The sequence below is a fragment of the Calonectris borealis genome, chromosome 3 (genome assembly GCF_964195595.1).
Source record: "Calonectris borealis chromosome 3, bCalBor7.hap1.2, whole genome shotgun sequence".
Lineage (NCBI taxonomy): Eukaryota > Metazoa > Chordata > Aves > Procellariiformes > Procellariidae > Calonectris > Calonectris borealis.
Window position 1 is genome coordinate 102,899,658 of NC_134314.1, and position 23,790 is coordinate 102,923,447.

General features: G+C 38.5%; 1 protein-coding gene across 1 annotated transcript in view; it reads right to left on the reverse strand.

Annotated features, from left to right (window-relative positions):
- KCNH1 (potassium voltage-gated channel subfamily H member 1) overlaps window positions 1–23,790 on the reverse strand; it is a 187,632-nt gene that overhangs the window by 123,998 nt on the left and 39,844 nt on the right. The window contains exons 6-7 of the mRNA XM_075147926.1: window positions 22,925–23,317; window positions 10,026–10,455 (exon numbers count right to left, since the gene is read on the reverse strand). Coding sequence (XP_075004027.1) covers window positions 10,026–10,455; window positions 22,925–23,317 — 823 coding nt within the window. The remainder of the gene's footprint in view (window positions 1–10,025; window positions 10,456–22,924; window positions 23,318–23,790) is intronic.

The window sequence follows — 23,790 nt, forward strand, 5'->3', positions numbered from 1 at the left end:
TTTTCATGCTTTTGTAGTAAATCTTAATTTTACCAGAAAATAACTCGCAAAAAAATCTAATTCAAGTTCAATTTCAAAGACAGAAATTAATTCTTTATCTTAAGTCCAATTTTCTTCCTTCAATTTCACCTCTGAACACTTAGAAGATGTTACCAATCTCCAGCTCCCTCTCATTTTGTAGTGAGAATCCCTCAGGATCTTTCCATTAACATTGAAGAACTACCCAACCATGACCATGAATCAATCCACTCACCTGTGCTTATCAAGCAACCTATTTTTGCTTTTGAGATGGTGGCAGGGGAGGGCAAGGTTTGCCTATTATCTGACTAGAAGAATTTACTTCCATGCCACCTGGTACAGTTACTGGTTTGATTTCAAAGGAGGAAGAAAAAAAAGCATTCCCAATTTGTGTTGATGTGAGTAAGAACAGTAAGGCTTCAATACCTCAACTATTTCATTCTTTACCATAAGGCACTTAGGATTTTAGACCCTACTGGCTATCAAAACCCTTTGGTTAGAAGAATAAATTTTCTACTTTCCTTCCAGGTAAGAGGGCCTATTAATAAGTTACTTGTCTCCTTCCACATTTTTCACACCAGTTGCAGCAAGAGTTGCTGTACTGTGGACAAGAGATACTGACATTTTCACATATATTCCATATTTTCTCAGGAGATCAGAATTTTTTCCATCAGGCTGCTGCTGCTTATGATAGGCTATGTCATCAGATAGCAACTCAAGTTCAGATCTAGAATATTTCAGAGCTCTCAGCTCCAAGAAATAAACCACATACGACCCACAGCAGCATCTACATCCTCTAGACCATTACTTACCATTTTTATAAACTGAGAAATCTTTCTTTAAAATATAAAAACAGCCAAATGCATTAAAACTCACTGATCTGGCAAGCATAGCTACAAGATGTTATGAGATAGCTCATCTGAGTGGTTAGGGACGTCTCATGATCCATCAACCACTTACATAAACCAATTATCTATAACATTACCATAGCGTGAGCTCTCCCCCACATGCCCAAAAAACCCAAACCATTAACACTTTACAGCTCTCATCCTCTCCCCTGTCAAACAGAACCATTTTTTCTCCATTTGCATTTACAGCCCTTTCAAAAGTTGTCCAGTGTCTTGGAGAGCAAGGTTGAGCTTTGCAGGAGACAACAGATTGTAAGAACCTTCAGAATTAAAAATTTTCACAAAAATCTCACTTAAAAAATTATCCTGCTTGGATTTGCATGATACTGACAGTGATTTGGAGTAAAATTTCCTGGCACTGTTCTAGCAATTAAGTTCTAGTATGTTCTGAGGTAGGGCCATTCCCTAGATCCATTAGGCTGAAGTACAGCCTGAAATTTTTAAAGTCATTAAGGCAAGATGACACATCACAGGGCAATTCATCAGGCATATATATGTGATATAGCTCTGGAATTTTTATCTTCTTTTTTCCCCCACAACCAAAAGTACATGGGCAATTTACCCTTGCCATTAGCAAATTGCATTTTGCGGGAAATTTAATAGCAATAATTTCATCTAGCTTTAATCTGGTCATATATACTTTAAATAACAAGAAAAAGAATATTGCTTACTCACTTTTGCATAGTAAGAAATAACATCTCACACAGAGTTAGTTTATGTTTCCCCAAAGCAGGACAGGAAACAAAGTACTACCCATTAACATACTCCCCAAAACCATTTTATTTCTTCTATAAATATTGCTTTGAAATGTGTGGTGGTGAGGAGATGACTAACCCCATCTGAATGGGGCACTCCTCATATAGCCACGGTCGTTAGCTCAGACAGATTTAGTACAGCATTAGCACTGGTGTTGTGAACCTAAAAAAACCTTCCAGTCCATCTTAGCCTGGAGACGATGATTTTTGTAGGAGTTTGCTATTTACATACGTGTCACCTAAAGCCTGCCCTTTTGCTGGCTTTGACACCCGTGTTTTATGTTTCAGTAGAAGCAATCCTTAAAAAATCTGCAGGCCTTGGACGTCCTTATCCAAAGAAGAGGTAACTTTTGAGAGCTACAGTTCAGTTTGGAGCTTGCTATGTTGTGAAGTTTGTCAGCACTGACTGCATCCCTCCAGCATGCCCCGTCTGTACTGAATATCAGTGACGTAGCTCTGCACGGGCCAGACGCTCCGGCTCCTCGGTGGGTCTGAAAATGCCACCATGACCTGGTGCAGTCCCATGCTTACTGATGAGAGATACCGATGCGCTTCACTGAAAACTGCATCCCTTAGGATGTCTGAAGGATTGTTTATATAGCCAAAAAGCCTAAGCCAATGTTGTCTATCCATTTTTTTTAATCACAAGAAAAATTGAGGTATTTTCACATTTAGAGATACCCAGAACAAATCCTGCCCTAATAGCCAAACCCTCCTTCTAACCTTCAGAGAAACTCTATCCAGATTTTCTGCTGGCCCTACCTCTTTGCTGAAACTTCATGTAGCTGAGAAACATATCCACGACACTTCTGGTGGTTCATTGCAATGGAGAAAGCATCCAAGCAAAATAACACTCAGAAATCCCAAACAGTTGCTTAACAATTATAGCAATAACACACCAGCTCTTCAAATATCATGACTAGCTTCAGACAAGAAGGAATAAAGCACAGCAGAGAGGGGTGAGGGAATAGATCTGGAAAGACTGTCCCCATTTATTAAAAAGAAATAAAAATAATAATTAAAAAAAAATCAGGCCTTTAAATTAGGAATTACTAGCTTGAGTAGTGTTGCTGATGGCTAAGATAGATGAGAATGAAAAGCAATGCAAAACTATCAGCCATATAGTGGAAAGCATGCCAACCGCAGCCTCTGTGGCTAGCAAGAAGTCTGCAGCATCTAAGAGATTTTTGTCATCTTGCCAGGGCTAGTGACAAAGAGCAGGTATCCGAGAGACCACTTTTGCAAGGCAAGGTTTCTTTTTCCTTTCCCAGCATGTCCCCAAATCAAAACATCGCACTTGCAATAACCATGAATACAGAAAAACTTGCTTTGGGTTTGAAGTCTCATAGGCCTTTGTGCTCAGCCCCGAGTGATATCCTCGGCAAACCTAGCCAGCACTTGGCACATGGCTGGCCCTCAGTTTTGGGCCACCAACTTCCAGCAAAACCAGTTTCAGCATGCCCCTGCCCCCCATCCCCTAAAAGGGGTACTAGAGGTACGCATCCTTCTCTTACAGTTAGATACCTGTTTGTTAAGTACCCACACAGCATGGCCACATCCATCCATTTGCTCCAACAGCTGATGAACTGCATTATGAGGGGACAATCACGCCTCAGGAACATCATCAAACATGATGCTGCAATGCATCTGTGCCTTGTTCAGGTATTTTGATAACAACAGTCTAGTTTTCATCAGTTCATTGGCTATCCTTGTTCACAAGAGCCTCTGAACACTTCCTACCCTGCTGGGGGTCACCAAAGCACTCTACTCCTCTGTGAGGCTGCGAAGGAGCAACACTGACCTGTGTGTCATGATACCAGCCACCAAGATTTTCTTGTTGTTCAGAGAGATGTTCACATTACTAGGGCAGATTTCTGTTCCTTTCAGCAAGAGTGCTGTAAATAAAAGTACCTAATGATGTTTTCAAATTTACTTAATGTTATCCTCATTCCTGTTTTTATGTCTAACGAGAAAGAAGTTATTCACAGACAAAGCTGAACAAAGCTGAGACAACTACTCCACGCTCCTGGGATCTGTGTCCATCTTAATCAGAGACAACAGCTGAAGTTCTGCTGGACTGCATGATGCTTGTGTTGCACAAGAACAATGAAGATGAGTGGTTTTGGTCTCTGGTCTGTTTTGATTAATGAACTCAGTGGCTGAAAATTTATTACAGTATGTGAGCACGCGTGTCCTCGAGTCCGACCTTTTAACTCCTACTTCTGTTCTTTTTCCATGTTCCCTCTCACTATCTGGTCTAATTATAGTGTTCACAGGGGAATTTATGATTTAGTTTAGCATTCAAACATGTGCCTTTTCCTCAGTGAACTTGATACTTTGGATGAGTCAAGCCCTGTGGTTCCAGGAAGTTCCTACCTAACAAGGAGAATTTAGCGTGAACAAGCACCAAAACCTTGGGATCTTTCACTGCAACTGAGAACACTATCAAAAGGCTCCCAAAATGATACATTTTGCTTCGGTGCTCAAAATCCATATAGGCAAGCATCCATCAGTATTGTGGTATGTTAAAAGTGGAAAATGCAAAGCATTTTTAGAACTGTTCATCCCTACTCCACCTGCACAGCAAAGGCACTGCTGACACAGTGCCCAGATATGAAAACTGCAAATGAAAGTCCTCGGGTTTCTGCTGTTGCTTGGGAAAAATAAACAATATGCAACCCAACCTGACAGCTTCACTGAACAAAATATACGAGAACTGTTATTTCGAGGCATATGTCTCCACAGGGAAGAAATTAAAAATTGAAATAGCTTCCCCCCCCCCCCCCCAAGTATTAAAAATGGAAAATATATGTCTTTCCACAGACCCAGACAATGCTTTTAAACCTGGTTTTATGTAACATCAGCCTCTGAAAGATCTGTCTCTAGACATATTCCCTATTAATTAGCAATTTAGTGGCCATGTGTGAAAAGGGATAAGCAAATATGTTTTGATTCATTTAAAATGAAGCTAAGGAGTTAATTGCTTTCACTTCCAGTAGTAACACTCATACTTCTCTATAGATATACACATACACTAAATAAATAAAGTGAGGCAAAACCATGCAGGTCAGTTCATTGATAGATGTGAAGACAGTTTGCTTTACAAAACTATAATTTACCATATGTTCAGGAAAAACAGCTACATAGTAATATGAATTGCATATCTTATCAGAAGCATCAAGCCTCCACAGAACAGAAATCCTTAAGAGCAGCCACTGGGTACTTCATCTCTATTTTAAAATAATTTGCTCTTCCCAAACAGATGTGCATTATTTGAGGCCAAGAATCAAGCGCATTTTTCAGCTACCCATGTCCCTCTTCGGTGGAGTTGACCAGTGGACCATACATCCCCAGGGCTACACGATGAGTATGCTGCAGTCCCTCACAAATCTAATTAAAGGTTGCACCTACCCATGTCAAAATAACCAGCAGTAAAACACTTTCTGCAGCCACAATGAGGTCAGTAGGACAGCGCATGCATTTGAGAGCACAAGAACACTCCCTGCAGAAGGTGGCCCCGAAGCAGAGGCCAGGGCCGCTGAGATCAAGCCATGCTTTCTTATACTTTGCCCCAAGTGTAAAACCAACCAACCCAGCCAGCCCCACAGGCTCAATACCTACACGCAGTTTATTCACCTCAATCATCCCTTCCCAGTGTCTACGCACTGCTAACATGATATACCCACCCTTCCTTCTACAAGCTCACATACCTTAAACTTTTTACTAGGCCAACATTTGCACTCAACTCAGCCAAAATTCCCACTGGTCCAGGATAGCTTCACTAACATATCTCTAAATTTTTAATTAAAAGTTACCTGGATTTACTATTTACAATAATGAAAGATTGAATAAAAAAGAAAACAGAAGTGGTCTCACCTACTTTTTTAAACAGCTATCTGACATTATAGCAATGTACTATTACTAGTAGTCAATGGGTCTACAAAGAGTTGATGTAACACAAATGTATTTCTGTCACAGGATCAGCTTTACAGAAGGAGTAAGCAATGAGCAGAAGGGGATATATCGGTGGCTGAGCAGCAGAGAAAACCAAATTTTGTCTTACGGAACATGGAACATAATTACAGAGTATTAATTCCATCTCTCTGTGCATAAGCATACTAAACACACATGGAAGGACACTAGTTATGAATTGCTTAGGCTTTCAAATATTCTGAGCCCTTCTGACACAATCGTCCTGTTTGGATGCCACCATAGTCCTGTGGTGACTGTACCACAAGCCTTTCAGTCGGTTTGCCAGAGGAGGAGACAGCAATACATGTCTTAAAATCACTTGTTTACACAGTGACTCCTCTCCTGAAACAGAGAGGCTCAACAGCCAACACTCCAAGATCAAAGAAAAAAGTATTGCTGCTATTCACTACTTTCCTCCCTAGAAACTATTCAAGATACTCAGCCAGTAAATCAAGGAAACCAAACCAAAACTAAAATCTAAGTTTGCTAGAAACAAGGACCAGAAAGCCTTGCAAAACTGCGCCACCTGGCAATGCTCCTCAGGGTAGCACACACCATGTCCAGCCTTCCCCAGAGATAAAAGAACTTTGCACAATCAAATCCATTCTATTAAAAGTAATTCTAGAATAGAATGTGGAGAAAAACACATATGCTCTCTTTTTCTTCTTTTAAGCATAGTAATATACGTGCACTCTCCCCCTGTGTATGTGTACACATACGCTATGTATGTATGCATACATAAATATATAAAATTTATTTATTCTTAAGTTCACTGAGTAGGAAGAGTTCACCCTTCTAAAAGTAAATTCTTCCTTTCCCTCCACTTGATGCCAACATCTGCGCTCCAGGGAAGCGGTCCCTGAGTGCCCCTACCAAACCATGGCGGCATAGCTCATGGAGCAACCTGAAGTCAAGACCATTGACACCAAAAATCAGAGGGAGAGTGCAAAGGCAGTGCTACGACTCTAAGCTGGATCCAGGAACGAGCAAGCACCACACTGTTGTAGTTTCTCGGTCAGCCACCAGTGGGAGGCAAGTGCTCACCGTGAACTGAAGTGGGACCTGCACCCTAACTTTCTGTAGGGTAGCTACACATACAGCCCGTGCAAGGAAGGTGGGGGTCGCAGACATTTTCACTCATGTTGACCACCATCTCCATTTCAAGAAAATTCAGTTTCTTTTACAAATAAAGAGAAGATCAAAATTTCAAAGGTGATCTTGCTAATAAAATTGTGACCATGGGCTTAGCTGGCCACAGTATTGTTGAACAAGCCACTACTTTTTTGACACAGCACTTATTGCTATTCGAAAAGAGCAGAGGATAAAATGCACAAAGAGAAGGAAATGTTACCATTTTCTTTCCGCTCATCTAAATCTGTCCCCATCAGGCTAATGGAAGTTTTACTATTTATTCACAGGAGGTTAATTAGCCTAAGGGGAAAAAATTACCCTCCTATTAAAAATTTCCAGCCTATTTAAAGTAAAATTTTTCTGGAATCACTTTGAAATATTAATGTTGGCTGTTATACATTTGTCCCCAAATATTCTTTTTTTTTTTTTGATGACACCATAGTAGCAGTTTTGGAATCGCAAAACCAATCTTGTTAACATATTGTCTTACTCAACTAAACAAAAATGGTAACATCCCCAAAGAAAAAGTGACAGTGTTGTTTCCATTTCATACAGTAAAGGTTGTAAAATTACTTTACTTATTTCACGGGACTATTTAAATATACAAGTATGTATTTTTCCCCAGACTATACCTAGCCACTTCAAAACCAAGATAAATTCACACAGTTTAACTTAAAGACTTATCCTCTAGCAGGGAAGAAGTTAATGGAGTGATATGTTTGAGGTTGGACTCAGCAAATCCCACCTATCTTCAACTGGAGTTTTAGATAGTCAAACAATTAGGGTCTCTCTGCATCCTTCATGGAAAGAAAATGGCATTCATTCCCTGTGCTACTGAAAGATAGCAGTAGGTCTTGAGAATGCATCACTAGACAGGTGCTAAAATAAATGCAGTGTTAATGGCAAAGTATAAACCAGAAATCATACACCCTTTCCCTTTCTTAGTGGGCAGTAACACACTAGCAGAACTGATTTGAAATTGCGTATTTCGGAATGCTTTGGACATCCACAGCCCCTATCGATCCCATGCGCAAATCTATGTGACCTGACATCTGTAGCCACCTGTAGCCAACCGTGATACAAGTGAGTAGCTCAGCTCATAACAAACATGTTACTTGGCCAGGGACAAATATTAATTTTTCTGAGTGACATACAAAAGCTTTAGCCAGGAAACTTCTTTTCCCTCGCCCACATCTATCCCTCATACATTTGCTATGTATCTTTTAGGTTCCCACAGATCAGACAAAATTCTTATCAAATAGCCCTAGTTCAAGCTCAGGTCAATGTTTGAGAGTTTAATTCTACAGGCAAAATAGTGTTATTTTAACATAAAATTTTATGATGGAAGAATGTCTCTCAACAATTAAGCTCTAAATAGCTGAAAACTAAACAGATCAGTTTTGTTTCTCCCATCCTGAGGAATGACCACAGCCAAAACTTCAGCATGGTAAAAGCAATCAAGACCCTACAAAAACCAGAGAGGTAAACTCAAAGATTAGATTACTTAGTTGCCATTCCCACAAACACATATTGTGAATAGTCCTAATGGTTTCCAAGTAGTTGTTCACAGGATAAAGGTGCTCAGCTACACAGACAGCTACAGGGTTAGAAATGTAAGGTTCCAGAAGTCCAAATACAAACCAAATTATTTCCCTCAAATGTGATTGCATTCATGAAATTTAAAATTGCCGGAACACTATTTTTTACAACTTGCTGAAATTAAATTTCATTTTAGAATTCAGAACAGATATCTATCAACATTAATCCTGCATAAATTCAATTTCTTTCCACCACATTTTCATATGAAGAGTTTGGAGCAGATACAACTCCAAAATATCCCCATGTACATTCTTGATTTTATGAAGGTTATGTTAGTTCAGTATTCATAGTACTGAATAATACTACTGAATAATACTAGCTATTCTTGTCTAGCTAGTATCATAAGCATAACCCAATGAACAATAAGCCAAAAGTCAGGACATTTCCTATTAAACAGGTACCTTCATCAGGAAGTATGTTTGGAAGCTCTTTTGTACTACACTGCTACATTGTCTAATGCACCTTCCTATGAGGAAACCACATAATTGTCTCCAAGTTTTATATAAATTTCCCTTCTGCTATGTGGGTGTTTTATTAGGATGATGGGACTCTTAGCAGTGGAAAAAGCAAGAACAATAAAATTAACAATTTTTATAGCTAAAATATCCCAATCCCCACGCGATCAAGAACTCTTGTCTTTATACTTCTTCTCACTAACCTTCAGCCTGCTTAACACTGCACACATAATCTCAGTATGTGATTTCATTGCTGCTGTAAAAGGACACACACATCAGAATCAAAGCTTCACGTTTCTATCGTAACAGGCACTGTGCTGCTAATTGAGTTTCATTATATATTTGGTTTTAATTTTCTGCTTAGCAAGAATTGACTTTTTTCTCCTCTGGATGTAATATTACCATACAGAAACTTCTCTCTTTCTCCATATAATGATATGCTCTTCCATGTACAAAGCAGAAATTTTTTTCCTTATTTTGGTTCAAATTCCACCCTTATCTAGAAAAACATGACCTAGTTTAATGGTGGCCACTGTATGGTTCTTAACTTCAAGTAGTTCTCAAGGCACTTTGAGTGCAAATCCTGCACTGAAGTGACACAACATGGCCAAAAGCTGGGCAGCTTGGCAGTACGAATCCCTTGCGACAAAGAAATGTGAGCCAGAGGTGCCCAAGGCCAATATCATCCCGGTTACTTTAGGATCTGACTGTATGCTTAGCCTACAGTGGAGTTTGTGGCCTCTAGAGAGCTACTGTTCTCTCTCCCTTACAAGATGCTCTTAGACCTCCTCCCACTCACTGACCCACTTGTCCAATATATACAGCTCTCAGACATACAAAGATTTTGCCACATACCAAATGGAGGCACAAATGCCCACTCTGGTGCATTAATTTTTAATACTTCAGGCTTTACACATTTTATGGTTTACTTACAAGAGAATATTGAAAGGACATTGACAGAATGTTTCTTCCAAAATGACTGAATTTTTGCTATTCACAGCAATACTCCCACTTGTGATTTTAAAACTAACCAGTAAGAAAGCGTGTAATAACTATATTGCCACCAAAAATATTTTAAGCTGCATAATAATATTTGACAGGATTCCAGATGTTCTTATGATATCAGTATTCATGACACACAGCTATTTGGCATTGTGTGTGTGAGAGACAGAATCTCTAATACTTACAGCCAATCATCATCATAGCAACAGCAAAGATCTTCTCCCCATCTGTAGTTGGAGCAATGTTCCCAAATCCAACACTGGTGAGGCTGGTCATCGTAAAATACAACGAGGAGATGTAGACCGAATCTTTGCTTGGTCCGCCTTCCCATTTTCCAAAGCCTGATGTGTTAAAGCGGTAAGGTGTTCCTATTGACATCCCCAGCTGGTAGAGCCAGCTCTCAGTTCGGATCGTGTTTGTATCCTCATCGATAACTTCATAGTCTCCTATGCTGTACCAAATGCAGGCTAACCAGTGTGCTGCAAGACCAAACACGCACACCAGCAGAACCAAGACTGCCGCTCCGTATTCAATGTAGTGGTCCAACTTCCGAGCCACACGACCCAGCCGAAGTAGCCTGACCACTTTAAGTGAACTGAAGAGACTACTGATGCCCTAGAAGGATAAAGCACAGTGACCATTAGAACTTAATATTAAAGCAACAATGTTCATAAGTGCTGTTTCCAAAGACACGAGGTGATGCAACACGAGTAGGTGGTCATTAGATAACACCTGAAAAGAGAGATTGTGAAACTTGAAAATCTTAGTGGCCCTTTTCAGGGATGGATACAGGCACTCTCGTCTTCATCCACTAACATTTTGTGGGTTGCTCTCTGAACTCCCCTTTCAGATGGTTTGAATAGGTCTACAAATACGTTTGTAAAGCTTCAAATGACAGGCTATTTATTGCACATCCAGACCATCCCAGGGTATCCCGATGCTACTTTAGGCTGACTGAAAATAAATGTGGAAGTCACTGACCATTAAACTATACAAATCTAATGTTGAGAGGAACATAACCAGACACCTATTGAATTCACTCCAGCATCTGGAGTCACGAACCTCTTATGGCTATTCCTGACTTCCATACGATCCTGGGCAACACATGTCCTCTCATGTCTCAGATACTACACACTTTGCAGTATTTAGCTCAGACATACCAGGAAGATAAATAAGGAAAGCCAAAAAATACTGGAAGTACCTGCTGATTTGTAATTTTTCAGTGTAACAGCATATTTCCTATGACTTTACTTTCATATAAGAACTCAGGCGACCAGTCCTCTGACATTTCTCACATGAACTACACAAAACTTAACTATTTAAAATATCTCACTGTCTAATCCCCACATCATATTCTTTTTATGACAGCTTTGTTATCAATGTAGTATTTCTGTGATGATACTAATATGACTCCCATAAAACAGAATTAAGCCAGCACGTAGGATTTTGTATTGTTAACTTTTAGGCAGATTTGCAATCCCATGCACAAGAAGTTAAATAAAAAAATTCAAAGACATTTGGGGCACTAGAAGATCTGAATAGCCTTTCATAAAAATCCTTTCTTCTTTTTTCTACTCCCTCTTATCAAGACTGTTTCATACGTAGAAGTCTGATTAAAATTTAAGCAGACTGGTTTAATGAGTATTTCTGGAAATGCATAATTGCATACTTCTGGTCACCAGCTTTTACTGGAAGTTTGTTTATTCCTGCATAAATACAACTGCTTCAGTATCTTAGGCTGGTTCAATGCACTAGAAGAGATGTTTTATTAAATAATTACATAAAGCATATTGACTCATGTTCTCCAGAACTGCAGCAATGTATTTCCCCTTTATTTCATGAATTTGTCATGATTACATTGACTTATTTTCAGAGACAGATGTAATTTGTTACCTGGGAACACACTATCAATTTCTATTAAGTATTTGGATAAGATCTAACACAACCGGGGGGGGCGGGGGGGCAAAAAGGAAGGAAAAAAAAGAGAAAAAAGCAGCCTTTTTTAAATCAGAGATATTTGCAGAGATCTAGAAGAGACCAAGTGATCTACTCTTTTCATGATTATCTATGCCAAACTTTTCAAGTCACTGATGCAAAAATTCCTTCACAAAGTAAAAGTTAATTTCCATTTCCCATTCATTCCATACCTGGCTTTGTTTTGTAAACAATGGAGCAAAGCCTTGATGCCAGTTCAAAGAATATGACACAGAAGGCATAAGGCCTTCATTTCCAGGGGAGGGAAAGTAGGTATTGATGAACACTCAGTATGGAGAGGACAAGCAAGGGGGAAAACACAAAAAATTGTGACAAGGACATATAGTCTCTACAGTCTAAAACATCCGCATTCTGACATTACAACACAGACTTCTGGCCTTTTTCCTCAGGACCAATGCCCATTTCTCCTTTCCTCTTTACAAACTTTAACAGCAAAACAATAATGCTTTACATTTTGAGAAGTCTCCAGTAATGGCCTGCTTTTAGCTTCAGTCTCAAAGCCAAGCTTTTTAATCACGCAGTGCTTACAAGTCTCAGGCAAGGGCAGGAAATTTTTCCATCCCAGCATTCTAAATACCGGTTTTATTTTTACTCAAAAAGAGTGGTGCAAAATTTGTTCTTAAAATTAAAACTCATCACTGGGATTTAAAAAACAAAACCAACATGCTGTTTGTAAGTGAGAGTCCTACCAAAACCAAAAATAATAATGATTCAGGAAGGATTTTAAAACTTGGTTAATTCTTAATTGAAAAAAGAGTCAAGGATTAGAAATACTTGGGAAAAAAAAAATCACAGAAGGGGAGCTTATGAAATTGGATATGAAAAATGGGGATACAAAATAAAATATTTGAAATTAGATTTAAAACATTTAAGGCAAACTACTTCAATTTCAGAGTACTCTTATCCTAATTTCCCTTGTGAAATTCACAAAAAGAAATTTTGTAAAAACATTTAAAATGTGATAGAACTGCATCATTTGGGAGAAAGTGATTCTACCAAATTCTGACCAGAGGTAGACAGAATTACGTTTTTTGTACAAAAAGAACTCGCTTATTTACAGAAAATAAGTACTTGAATTGGTTGCGTTGAAAGATGCATTTAATATTCAAATTACTCACAATATTTTTCACCTGACTGCATTGCCAATAAGATTCTAAAAGTTCAGAAAAAGCGAAAAAAAAAAAAAAAACAACAAAACCAACATTTATTTTTATCTCAGCATTAACAGTATTTTCTATTTGATTTCTTCAGAGAAAAGGATTTGTTTATTCTAAATGGATCAATATCAAAAGGAAGAAATGCCCAGGGAAATAATTACTCATATAGCTCTCTTAAAAATTTCTAAGTGACAGAATTTCAAATAGGTATAAACAATGGAAACTTAATAGACCTTTTCATAGATGATACAGTAGAAAAAAATCAGATCATTCTCCAATACTTTAAAACAGTACTTTTTGTCACTAAATTTAGCAAGTAATATTTTAATACTCACAGGAATAGATCTGCTGGATTCAAAATTGACATTTTTAGATTACCACTTTCCAAAATAGAACTGTACTTTTAGATTACTGTCCATTTTAATGCTCTTATCAGTGCAGATTATTTTTATGCTTTTATCTTATAGATGGCTCCAAGATGTCACGCAAAAGAGCCTGAACTCAATTTACTCCTCTTGATGCATGTCCCACCGTCTTAGCTCTGCTACTCCTATAACCTTTGAGAGGCAGATTAAGAGACACCCCAAGCTCCTTCTGCCCAAAGGACATAGATAAACCTCAGTTCATAAAGAGCCAGCAATTGCACTACAGGTCCCAAACAGGCACCCCGATGCTCTGCTCTAAAGGATCACCATAAAGAACTTCTGTGTGGCAGGCAGGCAAAGGACAAGACTAAGTAATACCCCACAAAGTCCTACTTGGGCCTGACTTACTCAGACGCAGTTCCACCTATCACTACTCTATCCAACAGATCCCTTCCCCTACGGGTACGCAGAAGCTAAGAAATCTGTTATACGGCCAGGGTAGAAAAATAGTGGGTTTACTACATTTTGTTACAGAGATAACTTGTGCAGCACTTACTTAAATATGCAGCACTTAGTCAAATACAGCAGAAAATGCTGAATTTCAAACAAACTTATATATCAAATTGTTTGAAGTAACTGAATGGCACTAAATAAAGATTCTACTGCTGATATCTGCATATTGTTGTTGACAAATATTTAATAGGCTGGCAGTTTTACTTTCGTTGCCAGTGATGGCTGATGCATGAAAATGGAAGAATCTGTAGTGAGTCCCCTCCAAACCAAAGGGCAAGCTGAAAGCCCTGAGAGCCAAAAGAAATAACTCTGTATTCGCTGATTAAGCAAACCTGAATGTCAAAAATCCTTAAAGTAATAAATACAACCATTCCCCTTTCCTCCCATGCCATCTTTGCATAGTGGAACCGCACCTCAAACACAACAGAAAAACAGATCAGCCTCAGTTCTGAGGGAAAGCAGGACCCACATTTTACATTTAAAGAGAATGTTTCAGAAGTTTGTCCATTAAACACTGCCAAAACTAAATTTCCATCTATAATGTGTCATTAATTAGATCTACTCACTAGATACTGTGCACATTTACACAGAATTTCTTTTGTATCTCTTTGTTTTTGTGCAAGACATGATCTACTGCCAGTACACCCCTTGTCTCACACCGATATCTCAGCCATGTAAGTAATCTTCTCTCCAAACGCAGGATCCAGGATATCCATGCATTGGCTCTTGCTTTGCATCAGACAACATAAGATTTGTGCCGTTACTTCCATATCCATAAAAAGAGATAGAGAAGAGGCGCTGTGATGAGTTACTGCGTGAAGTGTTTTGAAAACAAAGGGCTGTAGCAAAGTAATTATTAGTTACTTGTGTCATTATGGTCCCCAAGAACAGTAACAGTGGAGACTACAGTGCTAGATGCTGTACAAATAAAAAACAGTTGCTGCTGTTCATTTGCCATGCCAAATTAAATTCTACTCAATTCATTGAATAATAAAATTCCACCTAGAAAAAACAAAATACAAATTGTTTAAAGAACAGCACTAAAAATTAACTACAGCAAAAAAAAAAAAAAAAGAGAAATAATTCATTTTCCCTTCCAAACAAGATGTAGGATGAACAACTTTAGAAAAGAACTAAAATGCAACTTTCATCCCACCTCCTACAGCTATAGTAACGCTAGCACTTTAGTAATAGATTCAATCTGCATGACAGTATTCACTTTTTAGGCCATTATTTACTTTGCACATGTACAGAAAGAAAATGCACTTAACCCAAGCATTAAGGGTTTTTTCTAGGCTCAAAGGAAGTATAATTTACTCCCTACTTACTATCTATTTAAAAAAAAAAAACACTCAGTATTGACACAAATCTGTTCTAAGTTTTCCAGCGCTCTCCTCTCACATGTAACTGCTGACGTTCTGGCTTCATCTCAGTTAAAGAGAGATGCAGGAGACTCAAAGCTAACCATAAAAAGAATTAGAATGGAACAGAACAAAAAAAAATTATTTATTTATCAGAAAAAGGGAGGTAATTAACCAAATTTATCACTACCATAAGTGAGGCAAGAGCCATGGAAAGCACTGCCTTCTTGATTTCAAGTCAGCTGTGCCGTGGCCTGGCTCTGCCTATCTGCAGTAATATGGCAGCCCTGTCAGGTCATTATTAGGACTTCTCATTTCTGTTATTTGCCTCTTCTGATTTTCTTAATTAGGTCTGAGAACATGACCTTTCCTACAGATTGCCATATTTAGCAGCCAACAGATGAGATAACATTATGCACACAGGTCAAAATCAATATCTAAACCCTCTGGTTACTGCTGTGGTTTTCAGCACTGAAGAAAGCAGATCTCTAGACTCACAAAGCTTATTTTAGTCAGACATCTGCGAGCTTGGTTAGAATCGAGGGAGGAACAGCAATAATTCATGTATAAGAGCACAGGGTGTGAGAAGAGATGGAAAGGCTGATTTTTCATTTATAAAACTATGTCCATGCTTGCCTTACACATATATATGCATGCTCAGGAAACAAACTTTTTTTTTTTTTTTTACTTTGAAAGGAAGAACAAGGATAGGTTACCACATAAGTAATCTAAAGAAATCCCACTTTCCACACTAACAAAAAATTTATCCCTGACAGACAGCAACTTGCTTCCCAATGCTTCCGATTCAAAGAAGCCATTAGTTTCAGAAGCTTTTTACTTATCTCAAAGAGGCAAAACACCCAAATAAGATTTAGCGTTACTGGCATCTCTACCACTCCATCTTTCCAATTCTAATCCAATCTCTAATATGAAATAGACTATAAAGCAACCATTTAGCTACTCAAATAAATACCCTTTGCCATCTCATCTGACTTTCTGCCTCAGATCGATGCAAGTATGCTGAATGGGGGAAAACCGATCCCCATCTGCTTCCCTTTATATGCAGTGTAAGTATCACTCTTACAGCAGCTTTTTGAAATAATTCAGAATCTAATATATTCACTTAGCTCTCCTTCTTGGACAAAGGCTATCACCATACATTACCACTGAAAATGTAATTCAGTGTTTTAATTCTTTTAGCCTTATACAGATTGAATAGCTTATGTAGACCACTATTCTCTCTTTAATAGTATGATAAATGTCATGCTTTTCAAAGCTATAAAGAAGTAGCCCTGAAACCCAGTAACACCCTTACTTATCTGTGACTTAGCAAAAAGACTAATCTGAACATTAGTAGTGCAGAAGAGGAGCTAACTGGCATCTCAACAGCCACAGCAGAACCTAAAAAGTGTTGGGCAGGGACACAGCAACACATCCTTCTCTGGTATTCTCTTTTGGGAGGGGCTATCCATCAGAAGACAGTGTAGATGTCTCTGAGCCACCAAGGTGTATGAACCTGGGGGAGACCAGGGAAGCAAGCAGAATTTAAATTAACTAAACACCTTAAGCAGGCTTGGAGCAGAGGAGAGAATTTAACCCTAAATGGCTTAAATGGCAGAAGAGCTCTGCAGTGCCTATATACAACACCAATACAATTTGGAAAGCAGAGGATTTGGGGGGAAAAGGCAGCCCGCCCCTTCAGAGAGTAACGTAAAAGAGGCACTTCATTAGTAGCATGGAGGTTGGGTTTTTAAGGAGGCAAGTTAGAGAAACTTGTATTTGATTGAAAAAAAATGGGGGGGGGGGGGGGGAGGGAAATGTAGACAAAGAAGAGAGACACCCTGAATCAAATCCTCAAGAGACCGTGAACAGTAAGCGCTTCTTTGCCTCCCTGGTTTATATCCTGGCAGTCCGCTTTACCCCACTTGCATTTCCCCAAATACTCCTTCCACCTACCTGCCTGTTAAGGAGTAAATCCTGCCTGGCACAGACCCCTGGGGCCATGCTGCAGTACAGAGGCACCTACAGAAGTCAGCGAAGCAGCACTCCTCCTCCATGACCACCTTCTTTTCTTTTAGCACTCCTCTTCTTCCACAGGTCAGGGCCCCCAAGCTCCTTCTGAAGCTCCAACACCACCTGGGACCACACCAACAACCCCGCTGGCTTTGCTCCAAGGGCCTCTGGGAGGTTACAGCCCAGAGCACACACCTCCCTGGGGCTTGCCCTATTTCTCAGCAGTCTCTCACAAGGGGACCCCCAACCAAGTAAACCTCCACCACCACCACCCCCTCCAACCCAAGGCCCATGCTCCAGCCCTCCCACTGCCCCACCTGGGTACAGTAACCCAATTGCTTGATTCTTCCCCAGGAGCACTGGTAAGGAGTCACCCAATCCAGGGGGTCTCACTAATCCTTTCTCATCTACTTTCATCACGTCCAAGAACCACAATTTGCCAACATTTCCTCTATGCCTGGATCATACTCTGATACTTAGCTGCTTTGTTATAAGCATTACATAGGAAGTAGGTTATGACTACTTTAATATTAATTAGCCAGAGAAAAATATTCATTAATTACCAGATTTATCAATAGACTCACATACAAAACACAGTATTGCCTAATTGGACAGATCCAAATAAGAGAGGTGAACTACATACTGTTTCAAACAGACTTCATATTATACAGCTGTTTACAGTTTAAAAGAGTTTAAAAAATCACATTTTCCAGTTTGCAAAATTCATCTAACCCAAAATCTTTCTTTATGGACCCCTGTTTATTCCATAGAACTATAAATATGATAATTTATTCCCTTGCCCCTTATTGCAAGCAAATGGTAAAACCCATCTAGGGAAGTTGCACACTTTTCAGTGTAGCTACTGCAGTGATTCCTAGATAGCTAATTTGTATTAGCATGAGAAATTATTCCACTAATAAGGTTTAAATTAATCTATTGCAAAAGTACTGCCTCAGAGAGTTGCCAACAATCTGACCAGCAACACATTCATTTTTTCCTCTCTCACAACTCACTGTTTACTTTCCAGCTACACCATGCTCACTTAGCACTAAATAGCTTAATTTACTTCTATTACTTCTGTATTGTGTTTTTTCTGGGACTTTTTTATCATCGTAAATTTTGTCCTTTCAAAGCTGTATATCTTCTTTGCCTACACGCTAGCTTCTCTCTTATCTTACTCATCCACTTAAGTGAACACTAGATCATTTATATTGAGTACATCTTTCCTGATGATCTTTTACTATGCATTTATTTCTCTTCTACCTCAACTAATAAGAGTGATATATGGTTCTCAATTTGGCATCAGCCAACAATTGATCATAGCGTTCCATTCAAATATGGATAGCAATTACTACTACAAACTCCTTATTTCAGAGATTTATATGGTCATGACATGACTGGATTCCACTCCTACCATGAGATTTCACAACAGCAGTGTCACATGTAATAAGTCAAATTTTTTCCACTATAAATTATATCTTATGGTATTATGGCTGAAAACCACAGTATAAAATTGCTCAAGCTGACACTGCAAAAATATGCTTCAACTTGCCTTTGGAATTCAAAGTCTTAAATTGCATTGTTCTTGGCAAAAATTGTGGAATTTTCTTTATGTCTGTTTTTTATTAAATCTACTGATTGATGTCTGAACACAAAAAGATAACATTATCCCCCAAAGTAGGTGGTATTTTCTCAAGTGAGGAATAATCCTAATTACTTTAAAGGATTACTGACAAATGTTATTGTGATCATTCAAATTCAAAAGAGACTAATACCATATGTTTAAGGGCTGTGTAAATTTTAGAGCAATATTTCCTTTTCTTACTTAAACTATACTACAGCATGATGTATTGTCTTAACAATAGAAAGTCTAAGCCTAGCATTAAGTTGATTCATCAATCAGTGGAATATTTTCTTTTCTTGAAGTTCTATGGTAGGTCAAGAAAGTAATTCATATTTAACTGCATAATTAGCTTGCCATATAGAAAAACCAGGAGAAACATTTATAACTTTTCTTTCATTTGGGTAACAATGGAAATTTCTCTACAGCTATTCATTCCTTCATTTGTTGAATTCTGTTCATGTCTGAATATGAGATACTGTACTGTCTCTTTGAGCACAGCACTTGAGATCAGAAGCTTCATACATTCTCATATTTAATTCTATGGCCTTGAACAAAGACATTAACGTTTTTTCTTTCCTCTTCCATCTGTAGAATGTGGCTATTCATACTTAAGTGCCTCTTGTATTAATTGTAGTTATTAATAGTTGTATTGATTAATAGTTAATGAATTCAAAGTATTTTTGTGGACAAAAATATTCTGAACAGTGTAGAGAGGAAACTGAAATTTCAATTATATTAAAAAATGTGAATTGAAAATATACTAATGTTCCAAACTGCAACAAACCCAAAGAATTTTGAAATTGCCTGAAAAACACAGAAGTCACACTCAATTTTGTTTCAAGAAAATATTTTCCATTATATCTTATAATGGAATAATGAAGTGAATTGCAAAAAAAAAAGTTAATTCCAAATAGAAAAAAAATTCAGTATCAGTATTTTGTAAAATGAGTATCTGCTTGTCAAAAATATTGATCAACTCTAGTTTCATAGGTTATAATTAATCTTATATTAGTGGATCACTTTAAAGATGATAAAAATGATTTCACTATTAATCTATCAAGAGTTAAGTGATGGGACAGTCCCAAAATTACCCAGAGCCAAAAGAGCCTCAACACCCTATATACACAGCTTTTTCCTTCTTCAGCTCCAGGTCCTGTGTCCCTTGCAAATCAATTCGTCTCCATCACAGTAATTACAGCATTCTTAAAAACAAATTGACTTGTCAAGTTCGTTCCTCCATAACATCCTCAATGTCTTCAGTGACGTTTCTTTTAACAGAGAATGACAGCAGGGAGAAAAAACAGTGAGCTTCCACCTGCGCCAGTCCCCCTTCACTATAGGGACCGCAACAAAGCCAGGATTCTATTTCCTCCTGTTTAAAATCATATATGAAAAACATCGAAACAGGAAAATAGCCATTCATATTCTTCATCTCATTTTATCACCACTGTTGACACTGGGTATCATTTAATCTCTGGCAATTTTTTAAGAGTATTCACATTAGGACTAAAAAAAAAAAGAAAAATCCTTGCAGCAGCCATGGCCACCTATTAACTCCAGTCTCATGGCTCCAAGGGAATTCCCTTTAGCAAAATCAAAGTGACACACAGATAACAATCCAGTTTGGCTACTTATAACCTCAGCAGCGCAGCCTCACAGCTGACTTAATCCAACTGTGAAGTAATATGGTGTGTAATCCAGGGTGAGAGACAGGTAAAATTTAAACCAGCAAGTTTGAAAGAGAGGGAGTTGACCCACAAGGGAATGATCTACACAAGAGAAGAAGATACAAGGCAAAGCCTTTCTACTTTCAAGACACCTTGAATGTAGCTTTTTCTTTTTCTCCTTTAATAAAAGGTTATCTTTCTCTCTACACGCAGTTCATGAAACAGCGATCAGCATATACTGTCCTAAATCCCCACCTGATGTGCACTACGTTATTCTGCTGGCATTTCTGCCAAAGCCCCCTCAGGTCTAGTAAACCAGTCTATGAGCCCTTAACAGAAGTACAGCAATTTACACCACTGGAAACTCTGCTCTAATGACCCTACAATGATTTATACCAGCTAAATGTCAGAACCCACTAGGGGAAATAGAGACGAACAGTCTTGAAAGGATAGCATCAAGAAAAATGTTCTTTTCCTTGGGCATGATAGCTAGAATAACTAAAACTAACACTGTTATACTGATTAAGGCGACTGTTGAAGAGCCATAGGAAAACTGAAGTACCAATCAGCTCCTCAGTGTTACAAGGCAACACTGAGATGGAGAACCTGGAGAAATTCAAACTCGCACAACAAGAATTTCTCTGCAGAATTGCTACCATGAGTCTGAGAGTGCCTGTGCTCAGCTCAAGGGTTGTCACAGCCACTGGTATAGACATTTTCCTCAGGGATGTTCTGTAGGTCACATCACCAGTCTACAGTTATGAAATGTTCCTCCAGCAAAACCATCAGCAGGTTGCTACTATCTGCAGTGGGTGAGAAAACCTTCCTTCCTTTTTTTTTTGTCTCTTGCTTTTTTTTTTTTTTTTTTTTAATCTTTCAGGCTAAATGTCAGAAACTGACATATGGCCACTCCTTCTATTTATCAGTGCCACGGCAAAGTAATATGTGAAAGCTCTGCACAGTAATCTGCAGCCTGGGTCCTTTTTATGACAAACAAATATTTAAGGACAGGTCTCACAAAGCTTTTTTGCTTGATCTCATTTGTGTTATTTCAGTCAGCAGCTTTATATAAAATGAAAACCTCTCTAGGGAATTAAATATCAAATAACATTATGTTTTTTCCACTGCATCCAATAGTTTGCCTACTTGTCCTCAAGTCATTGAGCAAAATACTTTAAATACTTTAAATTTGATAAAAACCCTGTGTAGTGTATTTTTACAACAGTAACACAGTTTCAGGTTTTTACCCAGATATTTCACTTGGCACAATTTTCTTTTAATAGCTAGGTTGTCCTTTATAACATGGGCATATTTTAAAGGAACTCATAAAAACTAAATTTTACAGGCTAAAAATTAAATACTAAGCACTGATGAGATGTGTATGTATGTTAAAGGTTTAGTATGTATCACAGATAAATACAGACACATAATTAGTTGATGGTACAGATTTTATAACATGTAATTAAAAAGTGGATTGCTGGAATCCTCTTTAAGATTTTATTAACAATTCATTAACTCTCTGAACTATTTAGGCATGGAACCTTAATATATTTAGTTTAGGAATATTTTCTTGGTAGCCTGATCCAGTGGGAGAACAAGCAGTTAAAACAGGGTGGGTATTGTGGTTTTAGGTGTCTGAATGTTACTTCTTTTGCTGGCTTGTGACCTGTTTCCAAAGAAATGAGCAAGAATTAAGGAGGAGTCTAGATTTCCAGATCCTTCCCTATCCTTTCTTCTAATTATGGAATTACCAAACAAACATCAAACCAGCGTCTTCAATTGCTTCACCTTCCTCTAAAACAACTGTTGCCAAACAATGCTGCATGGATCACCAGATACCCACACCCACCAGTACTTTCTGGTGGTCTAAGAAGATTCAGTGAGTCACTGCCTGCCTCTGCCACCTGCTGTATTGTATTAGAAGCAGCTGAGAAAAGTGTATTACACTTTCCAATTGTTCATGTGAAGAATTGCCATTAGCGGACATACCCTGTTCAGTCAACAGTGAAAGCAAGAGAACCCTGCCCCAAGAAACTATCTTGACACACCAGTTCAAGCTATTCATGGTAAGTCAGATGAAGCAGTTTTCCTCAGTGGTGTACAGAGGTTCTGCTGCCTGCTTCTGCCTGTCCTCCTGAACTCTGAGGATGCAGAATGAAAGAAAGTAAACACGGATTTCTGACACCAAAAACCTCAGCCTCTCCCAATGCAGTTAAAGATGGACCCTTCTGGCTAGGACATAAGCAAACTTCTACATGGGCTGAGGGCAGCTACTAGAGACATATGTACACTAATTTAATATATTTAAAAGCATACATTTCTTTCTTCTCCCCCTCCCCCCAACCATTAAGTAATAATTAATGGGTGGACGTGGAACTAGTATACTGACCTCATCGACATTCTCAAATGCATTGATGACATCATACGGCAAGCATGAGAGCAGATCGATCACAAACCAGGTCTTCAAGTAATTCATGCGAATCAGCTTTGGGTCAGAGATCACCTCTCCTGCTGGCCCCACAAAGGTGGTATGGAAATTAAGCACAATGTCTACCAAAAAAATGACATCTACAATGCTGTCGACTACTAGCCATGCCACATTGTTCTGTTTGGTTTTAAAGGAGACATTGTAAGGGACCAAAATAGCAGTGTAGAAGGTTAAAATCAAGATGATCCAGTCCCAGGTGGTCTTGAAAACACAATAATGCAAAATTATATGTGGCGGAGTCTTTGGTGCCTCTTGTTTGTACTGCGGGAGGATTTCAGAGCCCAGCTGCAGTACCTGTAGTCACAGAGATTCAGGAGAAAAAGAAAACATGCTTAATTTTTTAACGTTGTTTTTCACATTGTAGATTCTCAAGCTCAGTACAACAGTTGATAAAAATGCATGTCCATTAACTCTTTTTATCACCACCAAATGGTAAGCAAGTCAGGATAAGTATTCTGTTAAACAAATCAGCATCAACCTAAGAACAGTTGTTGTTTCTTTTAATGTCATTAATTATTTTTTGACACTAAGCCTAACGTGCTGGGTCTCCAAGACGTAGAGAGAAGAGACAGCTCCTTCAGCAGTCTAAACAGATGAGACAGATAAATGATGGGCAGGAAGGCAGTTGCAAATAGAAATCAATGGCAAAACCAGGAACAATACCGCAACTTCTGAGTTCCAGTCCATCACCGGGACCACTGGACCACATTGCTTCTCAACATTGTCTATTTAACTCTTCACCATACTGTATCTGAAATAGTCTTACA